This window comes from Bos grunniens, chromosome X (genome assembly GCF_055505025.1).
Source record: "Bos grunniens cultivar Pamir isolate PY7600 chromosome X, Bosgru_T2T1.0, whole genome shotgun sequence".
Lineage (NCBI taxonomy): Eukaryota > Metazoa > Chordata > Mammalia > Artiodactyla > Bovidae > Bos > Bos grunniens.
In genome coordinates this window covers 46,438,482-46,454,676 of record NC_141194.1, presented here as the reverse complement: position 1 = coordinate 46,454,676, position 16,195 = coordinate 46,438,482, and the positions used below count along the sequence as shown (strand labels likewise).

The following is a 16,195-nucleotide window of genomic DNA, read 5'->3' as shown; positions in this document are numbered from 1 at the left end:
TACTGGAGTGGGGTGCCATTGCCTTCTCCGATACCTCTCCTAGTGGCTCTCTTTTCTCCTTTAAGTACTTTGGAAACCATTTTAGGTAGGTGACTTCCTTTCCATCCTGATTCTTCCTCTCAATCCTGGGAGATTTGAATGTCCATGTACAAACCTATAAAACACTCAGCACTGATATAGTTCTTTGAACTTTTATACCCCAGTTCTCACACTTTTACTCCAGCTAACCTGGTTTTTCTGTCCCATGAAGACCTCTGCACTTTTAACTCCATTTTTTCCACCTTTTACTACTTTCTTCCCTATGGAGCCAAGACCTAGTTGTGTAGCACTTCATCCATTCCACCTTGCCTCTTTATCCTTCCATTCTACCTACCCTGATAATCTCATTCATTCTCTGCTTTTATATCCTGACTACTAAACAATGCTACAAAGGAGTAAATCCCATAGCCATGTTAATTGGTATTGAGTTTATGGTGTATAACATTGGTTGGGTCCCAGCCCTGTTCCACCAAGCAAGATATTTCTAATATGTATTTTACTTTCAAGCTGGCTATAGCACTGTTACTTTCCTCTCTATAAGCACATATTCAGACTTGTCTTCATCTTTATAGAAAAATAAAGGTAATCTCTCATCTTCCCACGCAACTATTTTTTCTCCTTCCTTGCTATCTTAGAGGAAATGGTGCCTCATACCTATATTCTTAATTCCATCCCCTCCTTCTTCAAGGAAACTTTTCCCCCTATATTTTCTTTTTCCCACCTCTCTTACATTTTTAACCTTTTCCTTTCACTGGCTTCATCCCTCAGAAATATGCTCGGCACTTTTTTTTTTTTTTTTTGGGCAGGGGGAGCTACACTGGATCTTTGTTGCTGTGAGGATTTTCTCTAGTTGCAGTGAGAGGGGACTACTCTCTAGTTGCAGTGCACAGGCTTCTCATTGTGGTGACTTCTCTTGTGCAGAACAGGCTCTAGGGCACACACACAGGCTTCAGTAGTTGTGAAACACAGGCTTTAATGCCCCACAGAATGTGGAATCTTCCCAGACCAGGGATTGAACCCATGTCCTCTGCATTGACAGGTGGATTCTTAACCACTCGGCCACCAGGGAAGTAAACTTAATACTTTCTTATTCCTAAGAAAAGAATTTTTCTTATCTTCTTATATTTACTGTTCTCTTTCCTCTTGCTTAGAGCTTTCTTGAAAGTAATTGACCTTCCTTATCCACACTTCCTCACATCCCTTCACTTTTCAGTTCACTATAATCCAGTTTCCTTCCATACCATTAGTACTCTTCTTGCTGAGGTCTCTGCTGCTACGGAGAAGGCAATGACACCCCACTCCAGTACTCTTGCCTGGAAAATCCCATGGATGGAGGAGCCTGGTAGGCTGCAGTCCATGAGGTCGCTAAGAGTCAGACATGACTGAGCAACTTCACTTTCACTTTTTACTTTCTTGCTGAGGTCTCAAATGACCCCTAGCTTGTCGATTTCAAGGTCACTCTTTAACCTTTGTTCTGTTTTCACCACTCTGCTACATTTGACATTGTTATCCCCATTCTCTTTGAACCATTTTTGTAGTTCTGGCCTTAATCCAACTACTATTTCCCATTTCTTTTTCTACCTTTCAGGCTTTTTCACAAGCTGACTCCTTTAATAGCTCTCTCCTTCCTCTACTTTCCCCTTAAAAGTTACTGCTTTTTAAGGTCTTTCCTTTTCTCACTGTGGTCTCTGCATGGACAGCACCAGTCATGCAGTTTCACTTACGATCTCTACTCATATTGTGGTCACATCTATACTCTGGCTCAGTTTCCTCGTTCTCCTAAACTCCAGACCCACATATACAGCTGTCCACTGAATGCCCCATTGAATATCCCCCAACTACCTCAGACTCTCCATGGCCTCAAATTAAATCTTACTTACTCTGAACACTAACTAAAACTTGTTTCTTCCTCTGTGTTTATTGTTCAGGCTAATGGTATTGTCATCCACTTAGTCATTACTAAATGAAACATTTAAGAGTCATTTTTGACTTTTCCCTCTCCTTTATCCCACATCTCTTCTCACACTATGTCCTATTAGATTTTTATTCTTAACATCTCTCTTCTCCTTTTCAGCCCCACTGCTACCACCTTTATTCAGGTGCTTATTACCTTTCACAATTTTGGTGGCTCTTTGACTGATCTTTCTAAATCCAAATTTATTCCCTCTTATTCTCCTTATTGTCACCATAGTGAGTACATCTGATCATGGTACTTCTCTGCTTTTAAAACTCCAGTGACTCCCTATTGCTACCAGATAAAGTGCACACTTGTCAATCTGAACCTTGCCCTCCTGGCCAGACTTGTCTCTCCTCACTCCCTCACTTCTAGTGTAGCCTCAACCACCAAGCTAGTTAATAATTCCTCACCTATGTCATGCCTCCTTGCCTTTGTAAATATTGTCAGATTATGCCCCTTGCCTGGAATATCCATTCCTCCTGGTCTATTGACAAATGTCTATTCATCTGACAAGGCCGACTTTAGTTGTCTCCTCTTCTTTAGTTATTATATGCCTTTGTTGTATCTGATGTTACCTTTCATTGTTTTAGTTATCATTGGTTTATAGTCATTCATTTAAATGTTTGTCTTTTTTGTATCCCCAGTGCACACTATAATGCATCTTGTATAGTCACTCAGTAGTTATTGGCTAGGTGAGTAGATGAATGAATGTGTGAATAAATGCCCTTCTTCCTCACCTGAGAAAATCCTACATTTTCTTCAAGGCTCAAGCTTCCCTGGCTCCTACAAAAGGCTACATTACCCTATAGCATCAGTTTTTCCACTGCATTGTATTTATTTACCTTTGGTAATCCTGAATAGTTTGCTCATTGAAGGCAGAAACTGAGTCTCATCTTTGTATCTCTAATCCTTAGCATATACATGACATAGAGGGATACATAATTAAGTGCTAGAATGATTAAGTGAATGCTCAATAGCTCCCATTGCCAAAATTGCCCAGGTTGAGGAACTGCCCATATTTTTACATCATTTTGATTGTATAGAAACTTACCTAAGACAGGTAAACCTCTCCACGTTAAGTTAAAAGTATTTATATTAGTAAGACTAAATGGCTGAAGATTCCGAAGCAAATTACTATCAGGTCTGGGACTGAGATGCAGAACTGTCTTGTTTTTGAGCATGAATTCTTCCTCTTGCCCACTCCTCGCTATAATAATTGATCCATGTCTTCTTCAGAAGTTTTATAAATGTAGATCTTCTTTTGTTTTTATTTTTACCCATATAATGTGCTGGTTTTGGTTTTCTTTTCCTATTAGGTAAGCTCACCTTCTGTTACATTTCTTTATTTTCTTTTTCATTCCCCATGTGTGCATGCTCAGTTGTGTCTTACTCTTTGCAACCCTATGGACTATATAGCCTATCAGGCTCCTCTGATTCTCCAGGCAATCCTATGGACAGAGAATAGTGGAGTGGGTTGCCATTTCCTTTTCCAGGGTCATTCCTCATATAGGATACCAATATTATGAGAAGAAATTAATGTAGCCCAGTTAAGACCAAGTTCTCCGCTGTATTGATGGTAACCATATATAATTAACCCAGCATGCTGTGTAAAAGTTGTTTATGGTACTTTTTGCCTCTTGTCTTTACAGGCAGTGAAGGTAGAAAAGACCAATGTCTTAGTCCATTGTTCTGATGGGTGGGACCGCACAGCACAAGTTTGCTCTGTGGCCAGCATCCTCCTAGATCCATTTTATAGGACATTCAAAGGACTCATGGTAAGAGAGCAGTGATTGGATTTTACCTTGCACAAGTGGGCGATTATGAATAGATCAAATATAACTCTCAACCAACTTGTTTTCTATAAGAAAGAGGTCTACAAAAACAGCTCTCGTTTTCAGTTTAGCTTCTTTCACTAAAGTAGGCATTTACAGTCTACATACTTTCCATTGCACACTCAACATAGTTTCTTACCCATCAGAAGATAAGTTGGATATAATAGGCTGGTTGGTGTAAGGTAAAGGAAAGACTCAAAAAGTTAACAAAGTTTAATGGATGATTGTTAAATAAGCAAACTGATGGGCTCATCATATTCAGTGTCAGCTGTCTTGATGTCAGACTGATGTTTGTTTTCTGGTGCTGAATCCAACACTTCTTACTTTGTCTTTCTATGAAACAGAACTTACAGTAGGAGTTTATCCTCATTTTTCTTTTGGAAATGCTTTATTTTTTTTTTAATGGTTGAAATGCATTTATACCAAGATTTGTTCTTGGTACAAACTCAAATACTGCCTTTGGATTCCTGTTTCTTCATAGGTTGAATTTACGTTTATCAAGATTTCGTTATGACTTATATAGCCTGCCACACATTATGTAAAAGCCAAAAATAATGTGACACTGAGTACAAATCCAGAATGATTTCTCCTGAGAGCTTTGAAATTTGAAGATAGCCTTTATAGGTCTTTAAAGGAAATCTAAATTACTTATTTATCATGTAGGAAATTAACTTTATGATCATTCAACACAAATTTGTACAAAGTCCACTTCAGCAAAGTGTTTTGATACTTTATCGGTATGATTAATTAATTTTATGATTTTTCTAATGCAAAGTTTTCTTTTTCTATAAAATAAAGATCCTGATAGAGAAGGAATGGATATCCATGGGCCACAAGTTCTCCCAAAGGTAAAAATATCCTCATTTTAAAGGTGGAGGCTAAGGAGAATTCAGTAGGGTGAGATTTATCAAAACCCTGATATATTCTTGTATAAGAAGGAAGAATAAGTTGAACATGGCATAAATCTCTTTTCATCAAGAAACACGTATTCCATACATAATGCTAAGGAATTAGGGACACAGGAGTAACTAGGCAATCATATATGCCTTCAAAGTGAAACAAATGATTATATCAAATCATTTAATATTTCAAGGAAGACTAGACATCACAGGCCACAGAGGAAAAAGAGCTTAACTGTGTTTGAAGAACACAAGATAGGCTTCCAGGAATAGGCAATATTTAAGGATGAATTTTAGGGACTGAATAGGAGTTTGCTAGAGAGAACAGTGGGCATTCAGGTAGAGGGAGTAATATCTAATGCAATGCAACTTTTAATCTTTTATAAGAAAAAAAAAAAGGCATTTGCACATTTCTGTTCTTTGGTAAGAGGTGGCTGCAAGGACTTATATTTATTTAGTGATCTAGTGCTATTATAAGCCAAACAGCCTCACTGAGACTTTGTGTGTTAAGAGAATAACAAATATTTATCAAATACCTAACAATATGCTGTAAACTATGTGAGACACTGAGCTGATAACAAAGGCACATAAAATATGAGTTTTACCCTCAAGGAGGTTGCTATTCAAGTCTTATTATCCCACATTGGTGTGTATACATTAAATTTCTTTTGATTACTACTCTCTAGCTATTTGGGTCCATCCATTTGTTCTTTTGTCAACAAACTTTGGTCCAGGCAATATGCCAGGTTTTGAGGGTACTGTATTAGACCAGATGTGTTTGCTGTCCCTTCTTCTATAGAAAATAAAATCAGTGATGACAGTATAGTATGATACGGGCTTCCCAGGTAGCACTAGTGGTAAAGGACCTGCTGGACAATGCAGGAGATGTAAAAGATAAGGTTTAGGTCCTGGGTTGGGAAGATCTCCTGGAGGAGGGGATTGCAACCACTCCAATATTCTTGCCTGGAGAATCCCATGGACAGAGGAGCCTAGTGAGCTACAGTTCATATGGTCACAAAGAGTCAGACATGACTGAAGTGACTTAAAACACACACATAGTATAACTGCTACAAGGGAACCTTACCCATGCTGGGCAAAGGAAAATTCCTAGAACTGGTGGTATTTTAGAACATTAAGAAGATGAGGTTGATCTATTTTTAGGTTTTGAGAAATCTCCATACTATTTTTCACTCTGGCTGCACCATTTTATATTCCCACAAGCAAGTAGGATGGTTCCCTTTTCTCTATATCCTTGGCCAGTATTTGTTGTGTTTCTTTTTGAGTTTCTTTGTGGGTATATATCTGAGAAAAAACAAAAACATTAATTTAGAAACATACAGTGCACCCCCATGTTCATAGCAGCATTATTTACAGCTGCCAAGGTGTGGAAGCAACATAAGCATCCATCAATAGATGGGATAAAAAGGACGTTGTATATATAAATAGATACAGAGTGGAATACTACTCAGCTATAAAAAGGAGTGAAACTTTGTCATTTGCAGCATCATGGATGGACTTTGGAGGGCATTATGCTAAGTGAAATGAGTCATACAGAGAAATACAAGTACTGTATGATATCACTTGCATGTGGAATCTAAAAAATACAACAAACTAGTGAATATAACAAAAAACTAGCAGACTCACAGATGTAGAGAACAAAGTAGTGGTTAGGAAGAAACTAGGGAAGAGGGGTAAAGAGAGGAGTAGGTAGGAAAGGTAAAGGAAAGACTCAAAAAGTTAACAAAGTTTAATGGATGATTGTTAAATAAGCAAACTGATGGGCTCATCATCTTCAGTGTCAGCTGTCTTGATGTCAGACTGATGTTTGTTTTCTGGTGCTGAATCCAACACTTCTTACTTTGTCTTTCTATGAAACAGAACTTACAGTAGGAGTTTATCCTCATTTTTCTTTTGGAAATGCTTTATTTTTTTTTAATGGTTGAAATGCATTTATACCAAGATTTGTTCTTGGTACAAACTCAAATACTGCCTTTGTATTCCTGTTTCTTCATAGGTTGAATTTACTATGTTTATCAAGATTTCGTTATGACTCATATAGCCTGCCACACATTATGTAAAAGCCAAAAAACAAAACAAAACAAAAAATGTGACACTGAGTACAAATCCAGAATGATTTCTCCTGAGAGCTTTGAAATTTGAAGATAGCCTTTATAGGCCTTTAAAGGAAATCCAAATTACTTATTTATCATTTGGGAAATTAACTTTATGATCATTCAACACAAATTTGTACAAAGTCCACTACAACAAAGTGTTTCGTAGGTAGGAAATTTTTTAAGAGGGTTATGAAATTATATGAAATCATTTGTCTGAAACTTGTGAAAATCATAAAGCACTATAGATTTAAAGAATCTTTCATGCAAAAAGTTTTAAAAAAGATTTGTATAAATCAAAACTATAATAAGATATCACCTCACACTGGTCAGAATGGTCATCATCAAAAAAATCTACAAACAATAAATGCTGGAGAGGATATGGAGAAAAGGGAACCCTCTTGCAAAGTTGGTAGGAAAGTAATTAGATACAATAACTATAGAAGACAGTATGGAGATTCCTTTAAAAAATAGGAATAAAACTACCATATGACCCAGCAATCGCACTGCCAAGCATATACCCTGAGGAAACAAAACTGAAAAAGTCATATGTACCCCAATATTCATTGCAGCACTATTTACAATAGGTAGGATATGGAACAACCTAGATGTCCATTGACAGATGAATGGATAAAGAAGCTGTGGTGTGTATATACAATAGAATATTACTCAGCCATTAAAAAAAAAACCACACATTTGAGTCAGTTCTAATGAGGTGGATGAACCTAGAGCCTATTATACAGAGTTAAGTAAGTCAGAAAGAGAAAAACGAATGTCGTATATTATCACATATATATGAAATCTAGAAAGATGGTACTGATGAACCTATTTGCAGGGAAGGAAAAGAAATGCAGATGTAGAGAACAAACTTATGGACATTGGATGGGAGGGGGAAGGAGAGGGTGGGATGAAAGTAGAGAGTAACATGGAAACGTATATACTACCATATGTAAAAAAGATCAGTTCAGTTGCTCAGTCGTGTCCGATTCTTTGTGACCCCATGGATAGCCAATAGGAATTTAAAATAGATAGCCAATGGGAATTAGCTATATGACTCAGAGAACTCAAATTGGGGCTCTGTAACAACATAGAGTGGTGAGATGGGTGGGAGGTAGGAGGTGGGAGGGAGGTTCAAGAAGGAGGGGGCATATGTATACCCATGGCTGATCAAATTGATATATGACAGAAGCCCAATACAATACTGTAAAGCAGTTGTTATTCAATTAAAAATAAATAAATTTTAAAGAAGATTAAAGATTTGAAAGAAATAGTGGGTGTTTTGTAGAATGACTCCTTAGGAGAAAAGAGGGATAAAGACTTCCATCCAAATGAAAACATTTAGCTTGAGGTATAACCAAGAACCACCCTTACAGCAGAAAGCAAAGAGGAACTAAAGAGGCTCTTGATGAAAATGAAAGAGGACAATGAAAAAACTGTCTTAAAACTCAACATGTGAAAAACTAAGACCATGGCATCTGGTCCCATCACTTCATGGCAAATAGATGTGGAAACAGTGGAAAGAATGGAAACAGTGAGAGACCTTATTTTCTTGGGCTCCAAAATCACTGCAGATGGTGACTGAAGCCAGGAAATTAAAAGACGCTTGCTCCTTTAAGAAGAAAATTAAATCCTTGCTCCATAGAAGAAAATCTATGACCAACCTAAACAGCATATTAAAAAGCAGAAACATTACTTTGCTGACAAAGTTCCACATATAGTCAAAGCTGTGGTTTTTCCAGTAATCATGTATGGATGTGAGAGTTGGACTATAAACAAAGCTGAGCACCGAAGAACTGATGCTTTTTTTTTTTTTTTAATTTTATTTTATTTTTAAACTTTACAATATTGTATTAGTTTTGCCAAATATCGAAATGAATCCGCCACAGGTATACCTGTGTTCCCCATCCTGAACCCTCCTCCCTCCTCCCTCCCCATACCCTCCCTCTGGGTCGTCCCAGTGCACCAGCCCCACGCATCCAGTATTGTGCATCGAACCTGGACTGGTGACTCGTTTCATACATGATATTATACATGTTTCAATGCCATTCTCCCAAATCTCCCCACCCTCTGTCTCTCCCACAGAGTCCATAAGACTGTTCTATACATCAGTGTCTCTTTTGCTGTCTCATACACAGGGTTATTGTTACCATCTTTCTAAATTCCATATATATGCGATAGTATACTGTACTGGTGTTTTTCTTTCTGGCTTACTTCACTCTGTATAATAGGTTCCAGTTTCATCCATCTCATTAGAACTGATTCAAATGTATTCTTTTTAATGGCTGAGTAATACTCCATTCTGTATATGTACCACAGCTTTCTTATCCATTCATCTGCTGATGGGCATCTAGGTTGCTTCCATGTCCTGGCTATTATAAACAGTGCTGCGATGAACATTGGGGTACACGTGTCTCTTTCCCTTCTGGTTTCCTCAGTGTGTATGCCCAGCAGTGGGATTGCTGGATCATAAGGCAGTTCTATTTCCAGTTTTTTAAGGAATCTCCACACTGTTCTCCATAGTGGCTGTACTAGTTTGCATTCCCACCAACAGTGTAAGAGGGTTCCCTTTTCTCCACACCCTCTCCAGCATTTATTGCTTGTAGACTTTTGGATCGCAGTCATTCTGACTGGCGTGAAATGATGCTTTTGAACTGTGGTGTTGGAGAAGACTCTTGAGAGTCCCTTGGACTGCAAGGAGATCCAACCAGTCCATCCTAAAGGAAATCAGTCCTGAATATTCATTGGAAGGACTGATGCTGAAGCTGAAACTCCAATACTTTGGCCACCTGATGTGAACTGACTAATTGGAAAAGACCCTGATGCTGGGAAAGATTGAAGGCAGGAGGAGAAGGGGATGACAGAGGCTGAGATGGTTGGTTGGCATCACCCACTCGATGGACATGAGTTTGAGCAAGGTCCGACAGTTGGTGATGGACAGGAAAGCATGGCGTATTGTAGTCCATGGGGTCACAAAGAGTTGGACATGACGGAGTAACTGAACTGAACTGATAACTAAGAACACCTCTTCAGTGGAGACTACATGGAAGGACAGGTGGAGAAGGAACTAGGTTTGTAAATGTCCAAGGCAGAAGTTAGATATTTTTACTTGATGGCCTTGATCGTTTTCATTAATACTGTAGACGTCAATGTTAAATGTGTCAGGGTTACAGAAGATAGCTTAAAATTTGCAAGAGCTGTTAAGGGTTAATGGGAAAACTGTGTTAAGGATATACATAAAGGTTGCTGCTGCTGCTGCTGCTGTTTAGTTGCTTCAATCGTGTCCCACTCTGTGCGACCCTATGGACTGCAGCCTGCCAGGCTCCTCTGTCTTTGGGGATTCTCCAGGCAAGAATATTGGAGTGGATTACCATGTCCTCCTCCAGGGGATCTTCCCAATCCAGAGATTGTACCCAGGTCTCCCACATTGCAGGCCAAGTCTTTACTGTTTGAGCCACCAGGGAAGCCAAAGGATACTGGAGTAGGTAGCCTATCCCTTCTCCAAGGGATCTTCCCGACCCAGGAATTGAACCCAGGTCTTCTGCATTGCAGGTGTATTCGTTACCAGCTAAGCTATCAGGGAAGCCCATTAATGAAGGTTACTTGGGAGCAATTAAATTCCAGCTGAGTATGGAGACTTAAGTTGTCAATTTGCCTGGTTTTAAATTTTTCTCAAGCAGCATTCATCAGTCAGCATGTGGAAGTAGAGAACATAGCTTTGTTTGTTCCTCAGTGGTTGGATTTTGAAGGAAAATAATGACAAAAAAAGACCAGAAAGTTGAAGAAAATGGGGAAAGAATAGTTGGTGGGGGAAGATCTAGAATATAGAATAGTAAGGAAGCTAGGAGGAATCTGGCAAGTAGAGAGGTCCAAAGATGAGGGCTCGATGAGGTAAGTTGAGCAGCTTTTGGAAATATAATATGTGGTGATCAGAACAGGATATTGATATTAAGGTTTCAAAGTGGAGGAAGCACCTTTAGCTAACATCAAGAAACATGGATGCCATGGATACACAAGCCTGATGTGAAGTAGATAAAGGTAAAGATCGGTGAAGTAGATTAGTTAGTTAAAGAGTCTAAGCCAGTGTAGGTCATCTGCATCTACTCCAAAGATAAGTACTTACAACTGGAGTCAGATTCTTCAGAAAATGTAGAGAAGTGACCCAAATATTGTAGAAGATAACACTGAGGAAAATGAATGAGCATGACCCATAATGGAAGTATTTTTAAGAGAGTAAAAGGAGTAGTTGAATGCAGTGGTAATGAGGAGAAAATTGATCCCACTTCAGCTTTCTTTTAGGATTATGATACATGAAGAGTGAATAACGAGCCTTCTCCATTTTATTTGGGGCCCAAGAAGTAGTGTCCTTGGTGAGGTAGATTTCAATTATATCAAAAGATAGAAAATTCAGTGTAGAAGTTAAGGATGCCATGCATGTTTACAGTGGATTAGGGCTTCTAGTGGATGGTAGAGTTGGGAAAGAGCATCATGGGAGAGAAAACATTAAACAGTTCTGGGATGAGATTTTTTTCATTCATTTAAGGAATGTATTAAATACTATTTTTACACCAGGCACTGTCCAGTAAACAACATAGATATGACCTTTGTTCACATTAAGCTAAATGTAACTGTTAAATTAATTGAAATTAAATATAATTGAAAATTCAGTTCCTTAGTCATACTAGCCACATTTAAAGTGCTTAATAGTGACTGCCATATTGGACAGCACAAATATGGAACATTTCAATCATTGTAGAAAGTTCTATTGTAGAGAATACAAAAGGAAATAGAATAGATGACCAAAAGGTTTACAATCTGGATAATAGTGAAAGTTGCTGGTGGCTAAGAGGTCCACTGGGATTAATGAACTTTGAGATTCTAAGTTGTATTTTGGCATTAGGTATTTCCCTACCAATTCCAATACAGAAACTGAAGGTGACCTTGCTATAGCCTGTTCCAAACAGTGTAATCCCTGATGTTAATCATTGTCTTTCTTTACCTTTACTTGTATCTCTTAGGTGTGGCCACCTGGATGGGGACTCTAAAGAAGTATCCCCTATTTTCACACAGTTCCTAGACTGTATCTGGCAATTAATGGAACAATTTCCATGTGCCTTTGAATTTAATGAAAATTTCCTGCTGGAAATTCATGACCATGTTTTCTCCTGCCAGTTTGGGAACTTCCTTGGAAACTGCCAGAAGGATCGAGATGATCTGAGGTGAATTCAGTTTGTGAGAAAACACTGAATAGGGAGAGGATATCAGTATAAATTTACTAGTCACCCTGAATTTGGGACAGCAGTTCACAAAAGGGGAGGAGATGACAACTATAAAAATAATTTTTGAAGCATAAAACACTTGGTATTTGTATGGGTATTCCTCAAAACCTCAGATTCTTTATCTGTAAAATAGGGTTAATAATATATAATTTTCAGATCTATCATAAGGAACCAATAAAGCAATGGATGTGCAAGGATTTTATAAGGAATGAGTGTATGAGTAGTCATTAGCTACTATCCTTTATCATTTGTGTCTAAGATCACTAAATAGCAGGTCATAGGCCAAGTCTGGCTTAACAGGTATATTCTGTTTCATCTGTAGAGTATTTTTTAAACTGTTAATTAGTAGTCAGCATTTAAATATCATGATATTTCACATAAAAATCCAGTTGTTTTAGGATTTTTTTCCAAAATCAAAAAGCCACTGTGGCAAAATATTCTGCAATATGAGGAACTCTGGCAGTATTGGACCTGCATTTTCTAATGGCAATAATCAGTTGGAGCTGAATAATAGCCTGCTCCATTTGAATGAAGCAAGCTCACTGTTGTTTGCCACAATTCTCACTATTCTCTGTTGTTTATTCTCAGCTCACTTCATATGTTACTTCCCCAGCTCCTATAGGCACTTGAATTGGTACCGGACTTAAACTCTAACATGCTCACAGTGTATAAAATGTAAATAATTTTTGAGGTTGACAATACAGAGTTTCTGGGAATAGCATTCTCCTTGTTTTAGAGTCAGAAGAAAAGAATAGAGAGGGGAAGTGACTATCTCACAATCTACTCTAGTTTCAGAGTTGTTAACTGAGTAGCAGTTAGCTCAAGGGATGGTTCGGGGAGGGAGGTGGAAGAGGGGTTCAGGATTGGGAACACGTGTACACCTGTGGTGGATTCATATTGATGTATGGCAAAACCAATACAATATTGTAAAGTAATTAGCCTCCAATTAAAATAAATAAATTTAAATAAAAAAATAAAGTTCTCAGGCCCTGCTATGATATATCTTGGATAAGTCAGATGATATCTCTAATTCTGTTTTCTTGTTAACACTGAGAACAGTGGTGAATTTTGCTGCTTCAAAATCTGTAGTTACTTAGTACCTTCTGTGCACATTTCTATTTCATTTTGCAACTAGAACTTTCTTACCCTCTTCCCAAATGCTTATAAACACATTTGTTCTGTCTCTGACCTGCTTTTCTAGCACTAAAATCAGAGATCTTTTCCGTATACTTTTTCTCCACCCTCTTAAAATGAGGCTAATATATCGTCAACCCATTCCTCACACAAATCTGAATCTACATGTAAAAGATTAAAAATTTTAGCATATGCTTTAATAGTGGTTATATAAAACAAGCAGACATATCATTCATCCATGAAAGAAAAGACATGGACTCTAGGATCAGAGAGACCTGGGTTCAGATTTTGGCTCTGTCACCTACTAGCTATGTGACTTTTTGCAAATTAATTTTTGTCTCATTTTCTCATTATTATTTTGGGACTAAAATATCTTACAAGGTTTTATTATGAAATTTAATAGGGTATTTTAAGTAGAGTCTGGGACAGTGTTTGACACATAGTAAATAGTTAATAAATACTACTTACGTTACCACTGCAAGATTTTTTTTTCTTTTTTCAACCAACAACAAATGAGAAAGATGCATATACAGTTCCTTTGGCCTCATTGAAATGGTCTGAGGATTCTAAAAGTTACAAGACTATAATTTTTACGTCATATACCCCATATCAGTTCTCTTTGTTGTCCTCCTAGAGCTTTCTTTGACACTTTATGAGCAAATGAACTTCCCATGTGTGGATACACAGCAGCTTTCATTGGGGACAATGAATTCCATGCTTTTTATGTGTTAACTAAGTCGCTCCCCAGGGACTCAGCTAAGGGATAAGAAGAATCAGTCTTGTAATATAAATATCAAAATCAGTGCTGCACACCTAGGATAACTCACAAATATTTGCCAATATAAATTGCTACATTGTCTTTCACTGTCTTGTACCTTCTGAGGGGAGGAGAAGCTGGCTCGAAATAAAATATAGAAAAGCCAGAAATTCACCTCTTGTCTGTTAATTTACCAGATTTTTAAAAGGAATTCTAGATTTTTTAAAACTGGAAAGGTTATTCATGGAATCCAAGATTTGGAAGACACCTTAAAGATCACATTATACAAATGAGAAAATAGGCCCAGAAAGGGCTAGGGACATCCCTAAGATTACATCACTACTCTGTGACAGAGACAGAGAGTCTGCATATATACTCAACACGTTTCTCTTCAATGTGGAACACTTTCTAATCTCTTTAAAAATGGATAAGTTGAAGCCCAGATAATTTGTTACTCTATCATTCTTCATTACCATTTATTTTTATTTTCCTTGTATCATATCCTAGCCTTCTGTCTTAGGTTACTTGTTAATAGAATTTAGATGATTGTCAAGTTCAGCAAATCTATTGATGTTACCTGCTTGCTGCTTTTAATTTTTTGGCTTGTTTTTCTTTTCTTACAGAATATATGAGAAAACCCATTCAGTGTGGCCTTTCTTGGTTCAGAGGAAACCAGACTTCAGGAACCCTCTCTATAAAGGCTTCACTATGTATGGGGTACTAAATCCTAGTACTGTGCCCTACAACATTCAGTAAGTTCCTAAGCTGTTCATCCTTTCTTACAGCAAACCCCAAGGCCTCAGCTTCTTTGCCTCTCCTTGTATAGCTGACATCATCTCCATAACCCAAGCTATGGAGTAGGACATTCTTTCCCAGATTATCCATTCCTTGCTGCCTCTGAAAGCAAGACCACACTCCCATTGGTTTTCAGGGCTTTGTAGTTACTTGCTTAGGGAAATAAACAAGAAACAATAGTTTATTTATAGTAGTACAACCAGTCAAGGTGTAGGTTGTTTCATTCCTTTTAGTCTTTCCTTATGTATTTCTCTTCTTTCTTATCCTTTTCCCTGACAAAGAGAAGGAAAAACAGAGAAAGAGAATGTGCTGATATAGTTTGTTCTACTTTCCCCACAAAGTGTTAAGTACAGGGTGCCATGCTCACTGACCACAATTCAATGAGTACAAGACAGAACTGAATGCATTTATTAAGTCTAATGGTTTATTTTGTATATTCTGTAGGATTTTATATATGTAAGATCATATCATTTCTGAATAGATATTGTTTTAATTATTCCTTTCCAATTTGGATGCCTTTTATTTTCTTGCCTTATGTAGAACTTCCAGTGCTGAATAGAAGTAGTGAAAGCTAGCATCCTTATATTGTTCCTTATCTTAGGGGGAAATCTTTCAGTCTTTCTCCATTGAATATGTTATAATTTTATTTTACAAATGACCCTTATCATGTTTGGGAGAAGGCAGTGGCACCCCACTCCTGTACTCTTGCCTGGAAAATCCCATGGATGGAGGATCCTGGTGGGCTACAGTCCATGGGGTCGCTGAGGGTTGGACACGACTGAGCGACTTCACTTTCACTTTTCATTTTTATGCATTGGAGAAGGAAATGGCAACCCACTCCAGTGTTCTTGCCTGGAGAATCCCAGGGACGGGGGAGCCTGGTGGGCTGCCGTCTATGGGGTTGCACAGAGTCGGACACGACTGAAGCGACTTCATTTTATCATGTTTAGGACATTCCGTTCTGTTCCTAGTTTGTTGAGTGTTTTTATGACGAAAGTGTTTTAGATTATATCAAATGTTTTTTCTGAATCATGTTGAGATGCAGATGATTATGTGTTATTTTCTCCTTAATTTTATTTTTTGTTTGTTTTTGTTTGGCCACACTACACGGCTTGAGGCATCTCTGTTCCCTGACCAGGGATTGAACCCAGGCCATTGTAGTGAAAGCTCAGAATCCAGGGCATTAGGCCACCAGAGAACTCCCTCTTGTTAATTTTGTTAATGTGGTGTGTAGCGCTGATTGATTTTCAGATTTTGAACCAACCATGCTTTCCTAGGGTAAATCCCACTTGGTCATGGTATATAATCCTCTTACTATGCTGCTGCATTTAGTTTCCTAGTATATTGTTGAGGATTTTTGCATCTATATTCATAAAGCATATTAATCTACAGTTT

The 16,195-nt window shown here is 37.9% G+C and overlaps 2 protein-coding genes across 2 annotated transcripts in view; both read left to right on the top strand.

Annotated features, from left to right (window-relative positions):
• The window catches only part of MTMR8 (myotubularin related protein 8), a 278,922-nt gene that overhangs the window by 101,549 nt on the left and 161,178 nt on the right, over window positions 1–16,195 (top strand). Inside the window, 4 exon segments of the mRNA XM_086390090.1 lie at window positions 3,646–3,771; window positions 4,627–4,676; window positions 11,854–12,054; window positions 14,629–14,757. Coding sequence (XP_086246216.1) covers window positions 3,646–3,771; window positions 4,627–4,676; window positions 11,854–12,054; window positions 14,629–14,757 — 506 coding nt within the window.
• ASB12 (ankyrin repeat and SOCS box containing 12) overlaps window positions 14,633–16,195 on the top strand; it is a 204,223-nt gene continuing 202,660 nt past the window's right edge. The window contains exon 1 of the mRNA XM_086390093.1: window positions 14,633–14,757. The gene's annotated coding sequence lies outside the window, so the exon portion shown is untranslated. The remainder of the gene's footprint in view (window positions 14,758–16,195) is intronic.